Genomic DNA, 18,886 nt, shown 5'->3' with positions numbered 1-18,886 from the left:
ACCCCACATATGAATGGTCTCAGGAGGCTTTACTGTTGGCATGACACAGGACTGATAGTAGCGCTCACCTTTTCTTCTCCGGACAAGCCTTTTTCCTGATGCCCCAAACAATCGGAAAAGAGGTTTCATCGGAGAATATGACTTTGCCCCAGTCCTCAGCAGTCCATTCACCATATTTTGCCATTCCTGAGCAAGCTCTGCACTAGTGGCACTCCGATCCCGCAGCTGAATCCTCTTTAGGGGACGATCCTCGACTTTCTTAGACGCCCTGAAGCCTTCTTAACAAGAATTGAACCTCTTTCCTTGAAGTTCTTGATGATCCTATAAATTGTGGATTGAGGTACAATCTTAGTAGCCACAATATCCTTGCCTGTGAAGCCATTTTTATGCAACACAATGATGGCTGCACACGTTTCTTTGCAGGTCACCATGGTTAACAATGGAAGAACAATGATTTCAAGCATCACCCTCCTTTTAACAGGTCAAGATTGCCATTTTAACCCAATCAGCCTGACATAATGATCTCCAGCCTTGTGCTCGTCAACATTCTCACCTGAGTTAACAAGACGATTACTGAAATGATCTCAGCAGGTCCTTTAATGACAGCAATGAAATGCAGTGGAAAGGTTTTTTTGGGATTAAGTTAATTTTCATGGCAAAGAAGGCCTATGCAATTCATCTGATCACTCTTCATAACATTATGGAGTATATGCAAATTGCTATTATAAAAACTTAAGCAGCAACTTTTCCAATATTTATGTAAGTAGTATCAATGAGGCTATCTGGTTTGAACATCTTTTCGTTGAAGGGTTCTGCAAGCTGTCCAGGATGTCCTGCTCCTAGGACACTCAATAATCAAGTTATTTATGGAGTTAACTGGCCGCAAGGGTTCAGTTTACAGCAGAACCACCATGAAAAAGAAAGTATTACATAGTTCCCACTGAAATGTATTGGGAGTCTGTATAATGAATGGATGTGCTGCTCTCTGCTCCAAATAACAGATAAGGGCCCTGAAAAGTGGGCCAACCCCCTATCAATTCCTCTAATGGGATATATTAATTTAATTGGATTTCAACAAACAGTAATTCTCTTAGAATAAAAAATTCTGCAGCAACCAATAGTGGGAGCTCAATGTAAATGGATTTATGCCATATCTTTTGACAAAAGTAAATTTGCTTCCAGTAAGCTCCCTCTAGTGGTGGCTCCAGGAAAACAGAATATTCTTATTTATATCTAGGAGTGAATTGGGAGCTCCATATAAGAAAAATGCAGCTCTCATCCCTACAAACAAATATTTAAAAATTACTCATCACAGAATTTCGGTCCTCGTTTCCTGTGTCTGGTCTTAAGAAACATTATTTTGCAGCTATGTTTAGGAAAATTAGACATTCTGGACGATTAGATGCTGGATAAAGGAATTAGAAGGTACACCCATTTCCAATACCCCAAAACAACAACTATATCAAAAGGAATTATTTAATCTTTCAGTGGCAATAAAAAAATGGCATTTATTTTTCAGAAATCTGGAAAAGTGGAAGATAGTCCATAACTTAGAAGATACAAAATTTATTGTGAACATCTTGATTTTTCTATTTTTATTTTAGATTTTTCCCTCTGAGCTGCTCAGGCTCTAGATACTCGTAGGAGCCCTCTAATCCTCCGGAGCAGGGCCTGGATGAAGCTGTGCCGAGATCGCACTTTACAGTACATGCTTTCAATATCCAGCAGTCTCTTCTGCAAGGACTCCCCAAAGAGGTTTGCACCTTCTCTCTGAAGCTGTAGATAAAAAATAAAATAAAAAACGGTAGTATTAAATGGGTGTTCTCATTTTGTACTTAAAGGGGTTGGCCACTATACAAGTACTTTCCACTATATAGTGGAAGGTAGGGTAAAAAAAGAGAGTTTCCTAATATACTTTATTAAAAAACCCGAATGGTAATGTTTTTATAATGAGCCCCACCCCCACTGAGCCCCGCTCTGAGTGCAGCCAGTTCGTCCATGGCTGCACACGACATGGAGGAGCTTTAGAATTAGAGAAAGCTTGTCCATGGCTTTATTCTAACCGCACATGCGCTGCTTTTCCTAATAAGAGCAGCGCATGCCCAGTCTGCCCCTGCCACTGGCGCGCTCCCAGCTCCAACTCTATCTCTACAACCGGCTTATTCCTGTCAGAGTTCGGAGTGGGAAGAAAAGTAAGAGCGCCAGTGGCAGACTGGGCATGCGCTGCTCTTATTAGCAAAAGCAGCGCATGTGCAGTTAAAATAAAGCCATGGACGATCTTTCTCTAAAGCTCCTCTATGTCGCGTGCAGCCATGGACGAACTGGCTGCATGCAGAGCGGGGATGAGGGGGTGGGGCTCATTATAAAAACATTATCATTCAGATTTTTTTTATAAAGTATATTAGGAAACTCTTTTTTACCCTACCTCCCACTATATAGTGGAAAGTACTTATATAGTGGTCAACCCCTTTAAACATTCTTCAATCCTAATTCACAACACCTTAATGAAGTGTGTCCCTTCAAAGCTCAGCCGCTTGTACTGCAGAACTCTCACCCTCCCTAATTCACCAACAGGAAGCTAGTCTGCCACGATATAATGAAGCTGCAGCGCAGTCACAGGTCACCCTGTACACATACTATTTCACATTACACTTGCCATTTCTACTCTTCTACCCTGCCCCTCCAAATGCAGAGACTGTCTGCCTGAATCAGTGCTGATGCTGCTGTGATCACAGGTCTTCATTAGCTACCAAGTTCCCTTTGAAGGTCACACAAGCATTCATTGCCTCTTTGGGTAAGATTCAAATTATTTTAGGTGCCTGTCCTATGAGGTGCGTTGCTGGAGGTACCCTTTAAAATAATAAGTTCACTAGCCGCACCCCTATACAATTGGCAATAGCAATAATGAGGCAGAAAAAGCATTACATTATAAGAATCTAGGAAATTTGAGTACATGTAAAGGAATTTGCTTAGTAGGGTGCAATATATTGCTCCCTGTTATCAGCAGGGCCGGTGCAAGGATTTTTGCCAACACAAGCGAAGCTACATTTTGCCCCCCCCCCCCTCGCTTCTCCTCTCTGTGGTCCTGGTTTCTTCTCTCTGCTTCAGACAATGGCTGGTTTAAGGACAATATTTTTCGCCCTCTAAGACACACCTAGGTTTTAGAGGAGGATAATAAGAAAAAAATATTTTCCATTACACCTCAGGTCAGACCAGCAATCAGACCCCCAATGTTAATCAGACCTCAGCTCACAGCCCCAATCAGACCCTCAATGTTAATCAGACCTCAGATCAGAACGCCATGTCAGACATCAGCCCCCAATGTCAGCCATCAGACCCCATGTTACATTTCTCCCCCTTCATGTCACATTTTTCCGCCCTCCCCCAGGGTGCGCCCTAAGGCGACCGCTTGGTCTGCCTTATGGTAGCACCGGCCCTGGTTATCAGCCATTTCAAACTCTGGAGAGGCTGAATAAACTATCACTACTTAGAAGAAGGAGGTCATACACATGCAGAAAACGGTCAGCTGAACGATCTGGCAGTGACTTATCTCCCAGGAGAACAAAAGGATTGTGTGAGAATATTCACTTCACCCGATCCTTCTCTCCTTGACATCATTTGTTAGTGGACAGTCTGGGTCTCCCCATACACGTTAAACGGTCGGTGGGTTTGGCTGCCAGCACACTTATGTGTATGGGGACCTCAAAGGGGTTGTCTCCGCTCGCCGTTACTAAGGCGAGAATAGACAGTCCCGACCACCTCCCAGATGGGAAACAGCACTTTCCCTTACGTCCTACCAGCAGCACAGATGGGGTTAACTGCCTCTGTGGACTGGTAGGACCGGCGGAATTTTAATGAGCCCAAGAACCAATAAACGATCTTCGGCTCCCTGAAAAGGAGGAGATCACCCCCCAGCCCACCGTGTTTTTTTCTGTCCTCTGGACAGGTGGACTAGCGTATCGCTCCCCCTCAGGCAGGATAGAGTGCTCCTGAAGTTTTTACCATACTTCAGACCTAAGGTGCCTACCTTTCAAAACATCAACCAGGTAATCTCTTTACCAGTTTTGTTTACAACCTCCTCCTCTGATACTCCAGCTAGAGACCCGCTGGATATTTCAAGATGCCTCCAGATCTATGTGGATAGATCCAGAGAGTTCAGGATAGATGAGAATCTCCTTATCCTGTTTGCCGGTAAGTCTAAAGGCCGTAAAGCGTCTAAAGCCACCATTAGTCGCTGGATCAAGGAGGCCATTAGGGAAGCCTTTGTCTCCCAATCCTTAGATCCTCCCGAGTTTGTGAGAGCCCATTCTACTAGGGCGGTCTCCACCTCGGTTGCGGAAAGAAGCCTTCTCCCCTTAGAGTTGATCTGCAAGGCGGCCTCCTGGAGCTCTGAGTCAACCTTCATCTCCCATTATAGGATAGATGCTAGGATGGCAGAGTTTTCGGCTTTTGGGCAGACTGTTCTTAGTTCTGCCAGGCATGAGGACCCTCCCTAGGGGATTCTTCTTGCTATCTTCCCATCTGTGCTGCTGGTAGGACGTAAGGGAATCGTTAATTTCAAACGATAATTTGTTTTCCCTTAGTCCTAACAGCAGCACACAAATATCCCACCCTAGATACATTATGCTTGTTAAAAACACGGTGGGCTGGGGGGTGATCTCCTCCTTTTCAGGGAGCTGAAGATCGTTTATTGGTTCTTGGGCTCATTAAAATTCCGCCGGTCCTACCAGTCCACAGGGGCAGTTAACCCCATCTGTGCTGCTGTTAGGACTAAGGGAAAACAAATTATTGCTAGAAATTAACGATTTTCAGTAGCTCTCATGCACGGCTCAGATGACTTCTGCTGTTTCCCGGCCGGGAGGTGGTCTGGGCTGTGTCTCATCTTGCCTTAGTAACGGCGAGATGAGACATCCTCTTTAAGTCACATCATATTTCCAATGCTAAATGCCACCTGAGATGTTTACGTCGATGCATGCGCCGGTTATCAGCTGCTACTCTTAAAATGCTACTGAACTATTATAAAACTGTCAGTGGCCCTTTATTCACAATTATATAACTAAGAGATGAAGAAGAATCTCTCTCTCACCATTTCCATGTCCTGCTGGCTCAGTTTGTTCGTTGTCCTGAGGTCAGCATTACGCTCGCCATTTAGTGTGTCTGCCAAGAAATAAAAATGTTACGTTTTCAGTAGCCAGCTTCCAACACTTGTCTGCGCTCTTCTGGTAACTCATGAGAATTTACCTTGGAATCTTCTGCTGGTAAAAGATGCATTGGAGAATAAGGAGTCCTGGCCGTCACTTGGTGTGCACTGAAGCAGGTAGTACTCTAGGTGGCGCCATAAGATGAAGAGGCATGTTTCTATGATATCTATTACAACAAATGGTTAAGGTTAACATGTGATGCATATACAGATGAGTGGCCCAGCATAAAAGGCTACTCCTTCTCCTCCACAAGGCTGTGACCCTCAGGGTCACAAAGAAAACGGATGAACCATGAATACATACACCTGCTAAAGAGAGTAGTCCATATAATGTAGAAACAGACTGGTGATCACATACTTGCTAATCTCACAGATACAAACCCACTGGCACCAGTAAAACTCCAGACACTGTTATGTTAAGTGCAGCTCTTGATGGGGTGGGGCATGACACAGGGTTTCAAAGAAATGTCACTAGGCTTAAAAGGGTTGTTTAACCCTAGGGACCTCTTCTGCGTACCGCCCCCCAACCCCCCTATACTTTCCTGATCCTCACTCACCCCTGGGTTTTCTGCTCGATTATTCTCCCATGGGCTCTGCAGATCTCACATTTGTTTGACTTGGGTCACGTGGCCGCTGCAGCAAATGACTGGTCACAGCAGTGACCCGTCACCCATTTGTCATGTCACTGGGTCATGTGATCTATGGAAGACACATCATCAATGACTCGCTGCAGTGGCCACAAAAACGAGATTTTTGTATAACTTACCAGTAAAATCTCTTTCTCGCTCTTTCCTTGGGGGACACAGAAGACCTTGGGTATAGCTCATCTCCATAGGAGGCGTGACACTAAGTGAAAACTGTTAAGCCCCTCCTCCACAGCTATACCCTCAGCCTGGAGAGAGAGACTGCCAGTTGCGTGTCCAAGCAGTGAGAAAAGGCAAAGTCCAACAAGGAACCAACAAGCCAACTACCCAACGGGTAACAAAAACTCGGAAAACGCACAGAGAAAAAACAATTAATGGGTGGGTGCTGTGTCCCCCAAGGAAAGAGCGAGAAAGAGATTTTACTGGTAAGTTATACAAAAATCTCGTTTTCTCGCCCAGTTTCCTTGGGGGACACAGAAGACCTTGGGACGTTCAAAAGCAGTCCAAAAGGGGGAGGGACACAACACCAAGGCGAAGCACCCGAAAGGCATCAATGAACCGCCGCCTGTAAACCCAGGCGGGGTAAGGCAGCATCTGCCAAAGTCAGAGTATGCACCCTGTAGAACTCAGAAAGGCGTGCAAGGCAGACCTGTGGCCACCGTGCCCAAATGCACGGCCGAAGCCCAATGCCTCCGGCCCAGGAGACACCGACCGCTCTGGTGAAAGGAACGGTGACACCAAAGACAGAAACCTGCCCTAGGTGCGGTAACCTCAGCAATAGCCAACCTGATCAAGCGGAGGAAAACCACCCTGGAGTCTGCCAACCCTATGCACAGACCTCCTGGAAACCCAAGAGGCCGAACGACTGCAAGAGTCGGAGATCTCCAAGTAAACAACGGCCAGGCCCAAACAACGTCCAAATAGGTGAGGTGTTGAAGCGAAGGCAACACCACCTTCAGAAGGAAGGAAGGAAGGAAGAAACGAGATGCAGAACAGCCCTGTCCTGGAAAGGACAGAAAACTCATAACAAAAAAAGGGGGCCATGCCGGCACCCGTCAGAGACACGACTGATACGGAACACAACCGTACAGGACAGAAGGAGAGAGTGAACTCCTGTAACAGCTCCAAGGGCAAGATTGGAGCGCCGAGAGCTCTGGATATAGTCCCCAGGGCGGTACCGAAGGACAGCACAGAGGAACCAAAGAGCCACTCCGAGGAAGAAGGTCTTGGCAGGCCCAGAGGGTCGGGAACGCTGGAAGAGGAAGAACAGCGCCGACACTTGACACCTCAACCAAAAGACAGAACCATGGGGAAAGAACTTCAGAGTGGGGAATGCACAGCTTTCCACAGAACCCCAGACAAAAAACCCTAAATCTTACGACAGAACCTGGACGAGACACAGCCAGGAGTGGACAGCAGTGAACCCGCTGGAGTCGCCTGGCAAGCAGGCGAAACCCAATGAGAACAGGCGCAGACCAGTAACACGGGCAGAAGGGTCGACAAAACTAGCCCCGTCGGCCCCGAACAACGTTGACCCGCATCCACCCGAATGGGGAGCAGAAGGACAGATGCAAAGACCCAAAAGGATCCGCCAGACGCCAGGAGAAGGCAGGCTAAAGACCATGCTGATGTAACCACGTTGAACAGCCCCTGTGTGGGATCAAAGGACAATCTGAACCGAAAAGGTAGTCCCCCCAAGTTACCGAGAAGGTAAGTTTACATCAGGACCATCGTCTTAGAACGGGCCACGCAATCTGCACCCAGCGGGAGGACAGAACGCGGTAGACTCGGTAAATAAGCACACAGCTAATACAGCCAGCGCGAACAAGGGAGACAGTACGAGGCCAAAAGGAACACCGGAACCATCCACAGGAACAACCAGGCTCACCCCAGAGGGGAGGACAGTGAAAACACAGCCTCCGTAGTCTTGTGGGAAGCCACATCGGAGTGATCTGTATAGAGCGGGAGCCAAACAAAGCCGGCGAAAAGAGGCAGTCGAGACAGAGGCCGACATAACACCCTCCAACCGAAAGGAGGAGGAGTGGGCAACAGGGAAGCCATAAGACAGCTCAAAAACAGAACCCGCTACACTGTGAGACGCCCGGTCCACCGCCTCGCAGAAGGCGAATACCTTGAAGAACCCAAGGCGGAGGTCCTCCGGACCTGGGTAATCCAGCACCCAAGAGAAGTTGGGTGACCGTCCCGAGAAGAGCAGCCCGAACCCGGCAGCAGATCAGACAGAAAGCGTAGAGGCGCCAAGAGGAAGGACTCATACCACACTGCATCCGAAGAGGAGGAAATTGCGGCAGGCAAGGGAACCGCAGTCCTGACAGCGCCAATGAAGAATTCGAGAGGCCCCGCAGACAACAGCACTCTCGACCATGGGACCACTAGCGCAGGGAAGCAATGCTGCAGAAGGACGCAAAGGGCATGCATCTAGGACCCACGAACACTCCCTGGAATGAAAGGCCAACTAAATGAATGAGCACCACCCAGCTCGGTGCAGCAGAGAGAAATAGAGCCTGTCCGGTCAAGAGGACAGAAGGAACTCCCTAGGGACGAGTGCAAGGCTGGCGGCAAGCATCGGCTCCCAAGAAACAAAGGTATGCCGCAGGAAGCAGGTGAGGCATACGAACGAGCAGCCCCGCAAGCAGCGAGAAGGCCAACCCACCTAGAAAAAAGGGGGGCTCGTCCCAGAGCGCCACAGCATGTACGGAATCGCAAAGTGCAACCTGAAAGGGAGCTATGCACAAAACCAGTATAGCATGCGACGGAACGCAATCAGTCCACCCCGAAAGGGGGGAAATTGTACCTGGCCAACTACAGTTGGCAAGAGTGCAAAGACCGGTCCCAAAAGGGAGTGATGCCTAAGGCCGAACCTACTTCAGAGAAGCAGGACATACCCTATAAACCAGCAGGAATGCAGGAGGTCCATCTAGTGAAAGGGGAACATGCACAGGGTATCCTAGCATTAAATGAGTGTGCAATAATACACCCAACACTGAACTCAGCGAGAGAGTAACTACTCTGCCAATGAATGGGGACATGTACAAGTCCAGCCCAGCCACATAAGGACAGCCGTGAATCCCAGGAGCGTGCCAAATTCTGCCCTTGAAGTGAGAAGTGGTCACGCACAAGGCCAGCACCGTATCCAATGGAAGTGCAAGCGTTCCACCCATGATAGAGGGCCATTCTCATGGCCAGCAATGTATCCGGTGAGTGTAGCACACCGCCCAGAAAAAGGGGGTAAAGCACATGGCCAGCATCTCCTCCAGGGAGAGTGCGAGCACACCGCCATGCATGGGAGTCATACACATGGCCAGCAACGTACTGGCGAGAGACAACCACAGTCACTAAGAACGCGTGCATGTCGCCTGAGGAAGGAAGGCATGCCCCTGGCTGGCAGCGAATCCAGCAAGAGTGCGTACACTGCCTACGGAAGAGGAGTCATGCCCATGGCCGACAGCGGATCCAGCGAGAGTGCAAGCACCCTGCCATGTATGGGGTACATGCACGTGGCCAGCAACGTACCTGCGAGGAAACACCCAAAGACAGAGGGATGTATGTATGCTGTCTGAGGGAAGGAGGCATACCTAAGGCCGGCAGGGAATCCAATGAGAGTGCAGCATACCGCCTAAGAAAAGGCCGGCAGCGCAATCAGTGAGAGTGCAGCACAATAACATAGTACATAAGTACATCATAGCACATCAGCGAGAGTGCAGCATAATAACATAGTACATAAGTACATCATAGCACATCAGCGCCGCCTGGAAGGGGGTCGTGCACACAGCCAGTACCGTATCCGGTGAAAGTGCAGTATCCCGCCTAAAAAAGGGGGGATGCACATGATCGGCATCAGATCCAGTGAGAGTGCTGCGTTCCGCCCAGGAAGGGGGTCACGCACATGGCCGGCAGCGAATCCAGTGAGTGCAGCGTTCCGCCCACGGAAGGGGGTCACGCACATGGCCGGCAGCAAATCCAGAGAGTGCAGCGTTCCACCTATGGAAGGGGGTCGTGCAGAAGGCCAGCACCGTATCCGGTGAAGGTGCAGCATTCCGCCCAAGAAGGGGGTCATGCACATGGCCAGCCAGGGAGAGTGCAGTAGCCCGCCTAGGAGGGGGGGGGGGAATGCACATGGCAGGCACCATAACTGGAGAGACGATGAATGCTGCCTACAGAGGGCCGAATGCACTTGGCCAGCGCCGTATCCTGGAAGAGGCAAGAAAACCGCCTAAAAGGGGAAATGCCCTAGCAGCGACGCAGGCTGGGAGCGCAACACCATGCCGCCTGTGGAAGGAGGTCATGCAGACATGCAGCATTACTGATGAGGCTGCAGCGTCAAGCGCAGCCCAATAGAAATCATGATCTATTATTTTTATTTCATTATTTTTTTTTTTTTTTTTTTTTTTTTTCTTTCAACTCAGCCTCTGAGGTTAAAGGGGAGCCACCATATAGGGGCCCTGAGAAAAAAATGGGGGCCAACTATACAGACCCAATTTTGGGAGCCGGCCTGCACCCAAAGGGTTAACAGGGATCCGGCCTGGAGGGCGGCGTGCGATCCCCTGGGGGCGGAGGAACCTCCAGGCGGGAAAATTCGCGCCTGGAGAAGTTCCCGCCCCCTCCACCAGAGACCGGAAGATTGCGGCCTAGTAGGCCGCGAAGCCGGGGGCTAAATTGCGGCCCCCGGCCCGTCATACCGCCGGGACCTGGGGCGGAACGGCGCTTCAAACCGGCCGCGGGAGCCCACCCCGCGGGCCGGTCGGGATTGCGGCACAGCAGGCCGAAGCCTGGGACCAAGTAGCGGAGCCCCGCCGACCGCCACCTGCTGGGCATAGCCCAATGCCGGCCGCGGGAGCCCACCCCGCCGGCCAGAAGAGATAGGGGCCCGGAATGGCGGTTCGCCGGCGCGGGAGCCCACCCGGCCGGCCGGAGAGACAGGACTGGAATGGTGGCTCGCTGGCCGCGGGAGCCCACCCCGCCTGCCGGAAGTAAGGAGGCCTGGAATGGCGGACCGCCGCGGGAGCCGCGGAACCTAAAATCTTTTGCGGCGCCCGGCCGCACCGGAATATTAGTGCTGACCGGACCGGAGCCCGTGATGGACCAGGGGCAGCAAGGCGCGGGCCCTGTGGCCCTGAAGCAGTGGCCGGTAAGAGGGAGGGGGACCCTGAGACCGGGTCTGTGAGGGTGGGAATCCTGCCTAACCCCTACGTCAGGGGCAGCTAGGTCTGCAGCTCCCCAGGCATTCTTCTTGCAGGAAGAAGGGTGCCATGTCCTATGGGAGCAAAATGTCGCCCTGTGGCAGCCAGGGGCCAGCCTAGGGCTAGCAGGGACAAAAGGGTCCAGAGGCCCTGTCAGTATGGGAGTCAGGCACGCAGGAGACCGGGGTGGGGTGAGGGGTGAGGGGGGGGACGTAGGGCTGGAGAAGCCAATCTCTCACCATAGCCGTCTTCACCCTCGGTCCGTTCCAGCAGGGTCGCCCCTTCAGCTACTGGCACCGTAGTGGCAGGACGCTGGAAGAGGGACTTGGCGTGCGGGCGACCCTTGTGCTGGCGGGATGTAGGGGAGCTGGGCTGCCCTGATCCACCTTGCCTTCTGTGGGGGAGGCAGCAGTGCGGATGACCGGCACTGGCGCAGCTCGACCCCGGGAGAAACAGAGAGGTCTAGTGCGTCTCTGTTGTCCCTGATGATCTGGAACAAAAAGAAAAGAAAAAAGTAAAAATCAAAATTTAAAACAAGGGGAAAACAGCCCTGCAGTAGCAGGGAGTGTCTTGCCTCCTTGGACACTAAGCAAAAACTGGCAGTCTCTCTCTCCAGGCTGAGGGTATAGCTGTGGAGGAGGGGCTTAACAGTTTTCACTTAGTGTCACGCCTCCTATGGAGATGAGCTATACCCAAGGTCTTCTGTGTCCCCCAAGGAAACTGGGCGAGAAAAACCCATGTCAAACCAGCTGTTGACACTGGGAGACCCGAGACCTGTAGTGCCTGAAGAAGGCAATGGTGCTGGAACCAGTGGCGGGAAACAGTTAAGTATGATTACAATGTGGGTTTGGCCACATTGGATGGCTCTTCAGAAAAGGTTAGGGAGGGCGGGGGGAGGTGTTTCATATACTTCCTTTTACTTTAATAATTTCTCAGTGAACAAGTGCTTTGACACCCCCCCCCCCCCCCATGTATTATAACAGAAAAAAGGATACAGCAGCAGACGGACAACAGCTTCGCTCTGCTATTGATGAGTTTCACCAGTCTCCGTCTTGCCAGTAAATGCTTCTGGGTGGTTGATATTTTATCTACTCCAACTGGTGTCTCAGACTGGCAAAGCTAGAATAAAAAACACAATACAAAAACATGAAGGATCTGTATGAATGGGGTAGTAAAAACACAGAACAGCTTGGCTGATACCTCTTTGATCTCATCTGGGGGGAGTTGCTCCACGTTCTGTAATTTGCCGACGCTCTGTCGGTGGATGTCGTAGTATGTGAAGAAATCACTGGAGCATTGCTTCAACAGAGACAACACAATACCCAAACTGGGCAGTCGCCAGGACGGAAACAGTGATGCCTGGTTTTCTGCAGCAGGAAAAAGAATTTCGGTTGGTACAGTAGTAGGCCAGGGTTCTTGGAGACTTCAGTATTGTAATATCCTTAGGATGCACCTTGAAAATCAGATTGGTTAGTCGACTCCTGGCAGCCCCACCAATTTGCTGACTGCTCAGATGGGTGCCATGGCCCCTTCATTGGTTACTAGGCACTGCACTGACATTTGGTAGTGGCTGCTCCTGGTATTGCAGCTCAATCCCATTCCCTTGAATCGAACGGAGCTGCATAACCAGGCACAGCTACTGAAGGAAGGGTATTTGTCAGCTTTCCCCACCTAAAGAAAGTCCTGATGTTTCTTTTAAAGTCCCATTACTTATCACAACTGACTGTATATAACACTCTCATAACGTATACCCACAACTTGCCTAATCTGGAGGTATCTCTGCTGCTGCCGCTCTCAGACAGGCTAGGGGTGAAGAGACACACCATTTGCTGGAGGTTAGGGGAATTCTGCAGCATCAGCGTATGGCAGTACTCCATCACATTGGAACAGATCTACAAAGAAAAAAAAAGAAAAATGCATTAAAAACTGGTAACAACTATTCACCTAACGAAAGGAGCTATGTGAATCATAGAACACAATAGAGGAAAGGTATCAGACAAGGAGTCAGGGTAGAATGGAATAATTTCCCTCAATGGGTATTATATGCAGATAAAGAGATAGAGTTCCTGGCTAGCTCACTTGCCTGCTGCATTGCCAGCTCCATGTCGTCCTTCTTGCTCACACCATCCTCGTAAGGGCCATCGTCCTGTAAACTGAGCTGGCGGAGTTTGTCGGAACCCCCAAAGCGGTTTAACAAAGACAGGCAGAGGCGCTAAAAAACAAGATGTATAATGAGCAATCACTATGACACAGATAAAAATAGTAGAAGACATTTTTAAATAAAATCTGGTGATCAGATTTCATCACTGAGAGAAGTTTCAGTTTGTGGCTCACTTCTCCTATAGCGGCCACAGCAGGACAAATGTGGTATTACAAAGTGGCCACTCGAATGAGAGACCATGTAAGGCTACTTTCACACTAGCGTTCGTCGGTCCGCTCGTGAGCTCCGTTTGAAGGGGCTCACGAGCGGACCCGAACGCTTCCGTCCAGCCCTGATGCAGTCTGAATGGATGCGGATCCGCTCAGACTGCATCAGTCTGGCGGCGTTCAGCCTCCGCTCCGCTCGCCTCCGCATGGACAGGCGGACAGCTGAACGCTGCTTGCAGCGTTCGGGTGTCCGCCTGGCCGTGCGGATCCGTCCAGACTTACAATGTAAGTCAATGGGGACGGATCCGTTTGAAGATGCAACAATATGGCTCAATCTTCAAGCGGATCGGTCCCCCATTGACTTTACATTGAAAGTCTGGACGGATCCGTCCGAGGCTATTTTCACACTTAGCTTTTATATGCTAATATAATGCAGACGGATCCGTTCTGAACGCTAGTGTGAAAGTAGCCTAATACATAATTCACACTGAGTCCTCCGGAGCAGGAACCTCTTTGTAAGAGGGCTTATACAGGGAGTGCAGAATTATTAGGCAAGTTGTATTTTTGAGGATTAATTTTATTATTGAACTACAACCATGTTCTCAATGAACCCAAAAAACTCATTAATATCAAAGCTGAATATTTTTGGAAGTAGTTTTTAGTTTGTTTTTAGTTTTAGCTATTTTAGGGGGATATCTGTGTGTGCAGGTGACTATTACTGTGCATAATTATTAGGCAACTTAACAAAAAACAAATATATACCCATTTCAATTATTTATTTTTACCAGTGAAACCAATATAACATCTCAACATTCACAAATATACATTTCTGACATTCAAAAACAAAACAAAAACAAAATCAGAGACCAGTATAGCCACCTTTCTTTGCAAGGACACTCAAAAGCCTGCCATCCATGGATTCTGTCAGTGTTTTGATCTGTTCACCATCAACATTGCGTGCAGCAGCAACCACAGCCTCCCAGACACTGTTCAGAGAGGTATACTGTTTCCCTCCTTGTAAATCTCACATTTGATGATGGACCACAGGTTCTCAATGGGGTTCAGATCAGGTGAACAAGGAGGCCATGTCATTAGATTTTCTTCTTTTATACCCTTTCTTGCCAGCCACGTTGTGGAGTACTTGGACGCGTGTGATGGAGCATTGTCCTGCATGAAAATCATGTTTTTCTTACCTTGCAGACTTCTTCCTGTACCACTGCTTGAAGAAGGTGTCTTCCAGAAACTGGCAGTAGGACTGGGAGTTGAGCTTGACTCCATCCTCAACCCAAAAAGGCCCCACAAGCTCATCTTTGATGATACCAGCCCAAACCAGTACTCCACCTCCACCTTGCTGGTGTCTGAGTCGGACTGGAGCTCTCTGCCCTTTACCAATCCAGCCACGGGCCCATCCATCTGGCCCATCAAGACTCACTCTCATTTCATCAGTCCATAAAACCTTAGAAAAATCAGTCTTGAGATATTTCTTGGCCCAGTCTTGACGTTTCAGCTTGTGTGTCTTGTTCAGTGGTGGTCGTCTTTCAGCCTTTCTTACCTTGGCCATGTCTCTGAGTATTGCACACCTTGTGCTTTTGGGCACTCCAGTGATGTTGCAGCTCTGAAATATGGCCAAACTGGTGGCAAGTGGCATCTTGGCAGCTGCACGCTTGACTTTTCTCAGTTCATGGGCAGTTATTTTGCGCCTTGGTTTTTCCACACGCTTCTTGCGACCCTGTTGACTATTTTGAATGAAACGCTTGATTGTTCGATGATCACGCTTCAGAAGCTTTGCAATTTTAAGAGTGCTGCATCCCTCTGCAAGATATCTCACTATTTTTGACTTTTCGGAGCCTGTCAAGTCCTTCTTTTGACCCATTTTGCCAAAGGAAAGGAAGTTGCCTAATAATTATGCACACCTGATATAGGGTGTTGATGTCATTAGACCACACCCCTTCTCATTACAGAGATGCACATCACCTAATATGCTTAATTGGTAGGAGGCTTTCGAGCCTATACAGCTTCGAGTAGGACAACATGCATAAAGAGGATGATGTGGTCAAAATACTAATTTGCCTAATAATTCTGCACGTAGTGTAGATAGGGGTGGTCCCATTAGGACATGCTACACCGTATTACACCGAGCTGTCTACTAAGTATCTTTATATAATGTTTATCAGATTTATTTTCATCCACTAAAAAGCCTCAATAGCTGCAGAACGCCGATATCTGCCTGTGTTCTCCTAATGTACTGGTATAATAACCACTACCATCTTCTATTGAAATCCATAGCGAGGAAAGAACTGTAATCACATTACCTGAAATCGACCAACATGTCCGTGCAGCTCGATCATGGGACCCTCATTTAAGACAGAACCCAGATCATTGACAACCTCTGCAGGACAAGAATATGAAATTAATAACGTTAAGACGGACAGTGATGGCTCCTTAATGACCAAGAACAAATCAGATATCTGACCAGTTAAATAGCTTTACTATATGCAAAGTAACGTAATTTTTATTAGATGCATGGAATCGCTAAAATGAGCATATTTTCTTTAATCCTTTAGGGATACAGTTCTTCTACAACTTTTAAAGAGCATTTATCATGATGATCAACCCTAGTAAACCAGGCAGGGGCATATTGGGAACGTAAAGTGGCCCTGGAAAAAATAAATAAAAGCTCCCCATGTTGTAGACGGGTCCACAATTAGGCCGGGCCAGCACATCATATTGTGGCACAAGATACTGCCCCAGCAGAGCCAAATACCACAGTGCAGCACAAAATAATGCCCCAGCAGGACAAAAACTGGATTTTTGTACTTACCGTAAAATCCTTTTCTCGTTGGATGCATTGGGGGACACAGCACCATGGGTATATACCCAGCTGCCACTAGGAGGGAAAAAAGTGTTGGCTCCATCCAGATGGGCTATACCCTTTGCACAGATACTAAACTAACCAGTTGGTACTAAAGCAGTAGGAGCACCAAAATCCAGAATGAAAAATGAAGCCAACATATCCTAAACCAGGAAGAGGACCAATATCCAAGAGTCCCGGTAAACTGAACGAAGAAAAAACATCAAGGGTGGGATCTGTGTCCCCCAATGCATCCAACGAGAAAAAGATTTTACGGTAAGTACAAAAATCCAGTTGTCTCGTGAATGGCAATGGGGGAAACAGCACCATGGGACGTCCCAAAGCAGTCCCCAAGGGTGGGAAGAGACAACCATGCAAAAAACATAACGCACCGCCGCTTGCAGAACCTTGCGACCCAAACTGGTGTCAGCAGAGGCCAAGGAATGGATGTGGTAAAACCTGGAGAAGGTGTGAACTGAGGCCCAGGTGGCGTCCTTGCAGACCTGGGAAGCAGAGGCCTGATGCCGGAGCGCCCAGGATGCCCCGACCACTCTAGGAAAGTGAGCGGTCAACCTGAATGGGGGAACAGAACGAGGACGCAGTTAACTGGAGATACAGCCGGAGCGCCCGGACCACATCAACCGTGGAGAGACCACTCTCTGGGATGAGAGGGGTTGGGACAGAATGAAGGCAGTACAATCTCCTCATTAATGTGGAAGGAGGAAACCACCTTGGGGAGAAAGGAGGGAATCAGGTGCAGGACAACCTTGTCCTGGTGGAAAACAAAAAAGGAGGGACCGGCAAAAGAGTGCCACCAGCTCAGAGACTCTGCGAATGGAGGTAATCGTGACCAGAAAGGCAAGCTTAAACACTTCACATCCACCCATAGGATATAAACGTCCTATGGGTGGATGTTTTTCTCTGAATGGACGTTCTGGAATGTCCATTCAGAGATGGCAGCTGCCGATCGGGGGTCCCGCTCACCCCAGAGAGAAGGCAGGGACAGTTCTCAGGTGTCCCTGCCTCTAAAAGTCGCTGCATACACAGCGCTCAGCGAGTGATGTGTATACAAATCGCTTCCTGTCCCGGCCCGGTGGTCATGTGACCGCCGGGGCCAGGAGAGTGCAGGAGCTGTCGGATCTTCCATAGACCTTGATCAGCTCTGCACTGAGGCTGTACAGCGCTGTACAGCCTCTCTGGGGGCTGAAGTAAATGTCCCCCAGAGGTCTTATGTGACCTTATGGGGGACGCAACGTGTAAAATAAAAAATAAAACAATAAAGTGTTTAAAAAAAAAAAAAAGGTTTCACATGTAAAAAAATAAAAATAAAAAAAATACCCCAATCACATAGTAACATAGTACATAAGGCCGAAAAAAGACATTTGTCCATCCAGTTCGGCCTGTTATCCTGCAAGTTAATTAAGTAGTAAAAAAAGAAAAAGTAAAAAAAAAACCTGTAAGACACAGTAACAACCGACTCTATAAATATATCACATGATCCACCCCGTCCGATAAACACCATTAAAAAAACACCTTACATCACAAAAAGTGCAACTCCAAGCGATCAATAAGAAAATCGCTCAAAAAATAAAAACTATAGCTCTCAGAACATAGAGACATTAACCCCTTCCCGACTGCCATACGGCTATATACGTGCCCTTGCAGCTAGCACGTGTATAGACGTCATGGCAGCTCTTTAGTTCAGTAATGCCGGCAAGGGACCGATCAGAGTGGTCCCTTGCCGGCAATCGATCCGATGGGTTAGTCTGTGCAGACTAACCAATCGGATCGCGGGAGTGTAAAGTGCCTGTTCCAGGCTCTCAGACTACGGAAACACTAAAACATAATTTTTTGTGTTTCAAAAATGCTATTATTGTGTAAAACAGCTGGCCCAGTGACGTTACGACTAGTATCAACTGGCCTGGGCGTCTAAGCTCTGTTCACTTGAATGGAGCTTAACCCCGCCCAGGCCAGTTGATACTAGTCGTAACGTCACTGGGCCAGCGGTAAACAGTGAGAGCGCCGCTGCCTTCTCAAACAGCTGATCGGCAGAAGCCCTTTAAATAAATAAGTAAAAGTATACATATTAGGTATTGCCACGTCCGTAATGATCTGCTCTATAAAAATATGTCACATGACCTAACCCCTCAGGTGAATGCTGTAAAAAAATAAAATAAAAACTGTGCTAAAACATAGTGAAATAATGAATGTTCAAAAAAAAAATCATATGTACCCAAAAATGGTACCAATAAAAAAGTCAACCCTTCCTGCAAAAATATGAGCCCCTGCACCAGATGATCGGCAGAAAAAAAAATAATAATATGGCATTCAGTAAATGGAGACACAATAATTTTTTTTTCAAAAATGCTTCATTATGTTAAACTGAAACAAACAAACAAAGTAGACATGTTTGATATCATTGCGTCCGTAACTACTTGGTCTATAAAAATAGCACATGATCTAACCCTGTCAGATGAATGTTGTAAAAAATAAAAACAGTGCCAGTGGTTAGCTTGCCTCACAAAAAATGTAATATAGAGCAATTAAAAATTATGTGTACCCCAAAATAGTACCAATAAAACTGTCCCCTTATCCCCTAGTTTCCAAAATGGGATAATTTTTTTTT

At 48.2% G+C, this 18,886-nt stretch overlaps 1 protein-coding gene across 3 annotated transcripts in view; it reads right to left on the bottom strand.

Moving 5' to 3' along the window:
• Window positions 1-1,482: 1,482 nt before the first annotated feature.
• NUP205 (nucleoporin 205) overlaps window positions 1,483-18,886 on the bottom strand; it is a 73,613-nt gene continuing 56,209 nt past the window's right edge. For all 3 annotated transcript variants that reach the window (XM_044281228.1, XM_044281230.1, XM_044281231.1), the window contains exons 36-43: window positions 15,722-15,798; window positions 13,126-13,254; window positions 12,805-12,934; window positions 12,243-12,409; window positions 12,038-12,161; window positions 5,242-5,367; window positions 5,087-5,157; window positions 1,483-1,776 (exon numbers count right to left, since the gene is read on the bottom strand). In XM_044281228.1, coding sequence (XP_044137163.1) covers window positions 1,624-1,776; window positions 5,087-5,157; window positions 5,242-5,367; window positions 12,038-12,161; window positions 12,243-12,409; window positions 12,805-12,934; window positions 13,126-13,254; window positions 15,722-15,798 — 977 coding nt within the window. In that variant the 3' untranslated portion in view covers window positions 1,483-1,623. The remainder of the gene's footprint in view (window positions 1,777-5,086; window positions 5,158-5,241; window positions 5,368-12,037; window positions 12,162-12,242; window positions 12,410-12,804; window positions 12,935-13,125; window positions 13,255-15,721; window positions 15,799-18,886) is intronic.

The sequence above is a fragment of the Bufo gargarizans genome, chromosome 2, assembly GCF_014858855.1.
Source record: "Bufo gargarizans isolate SCDJY-AF-19 chromosome 2, ASM1485885v1, whole genome shotgun sequence".
NCBI classification, from domain to species: Eukaryota; Metazoa; Chordata; class Amphibia; order Anura; family Bufonidae; genus Bufo; species Bufo gargarizans.
Note: the sequence above shows the minus strand (reverse complement) of the source record. Positions and strands in the feature narration are given on the sequence as shown.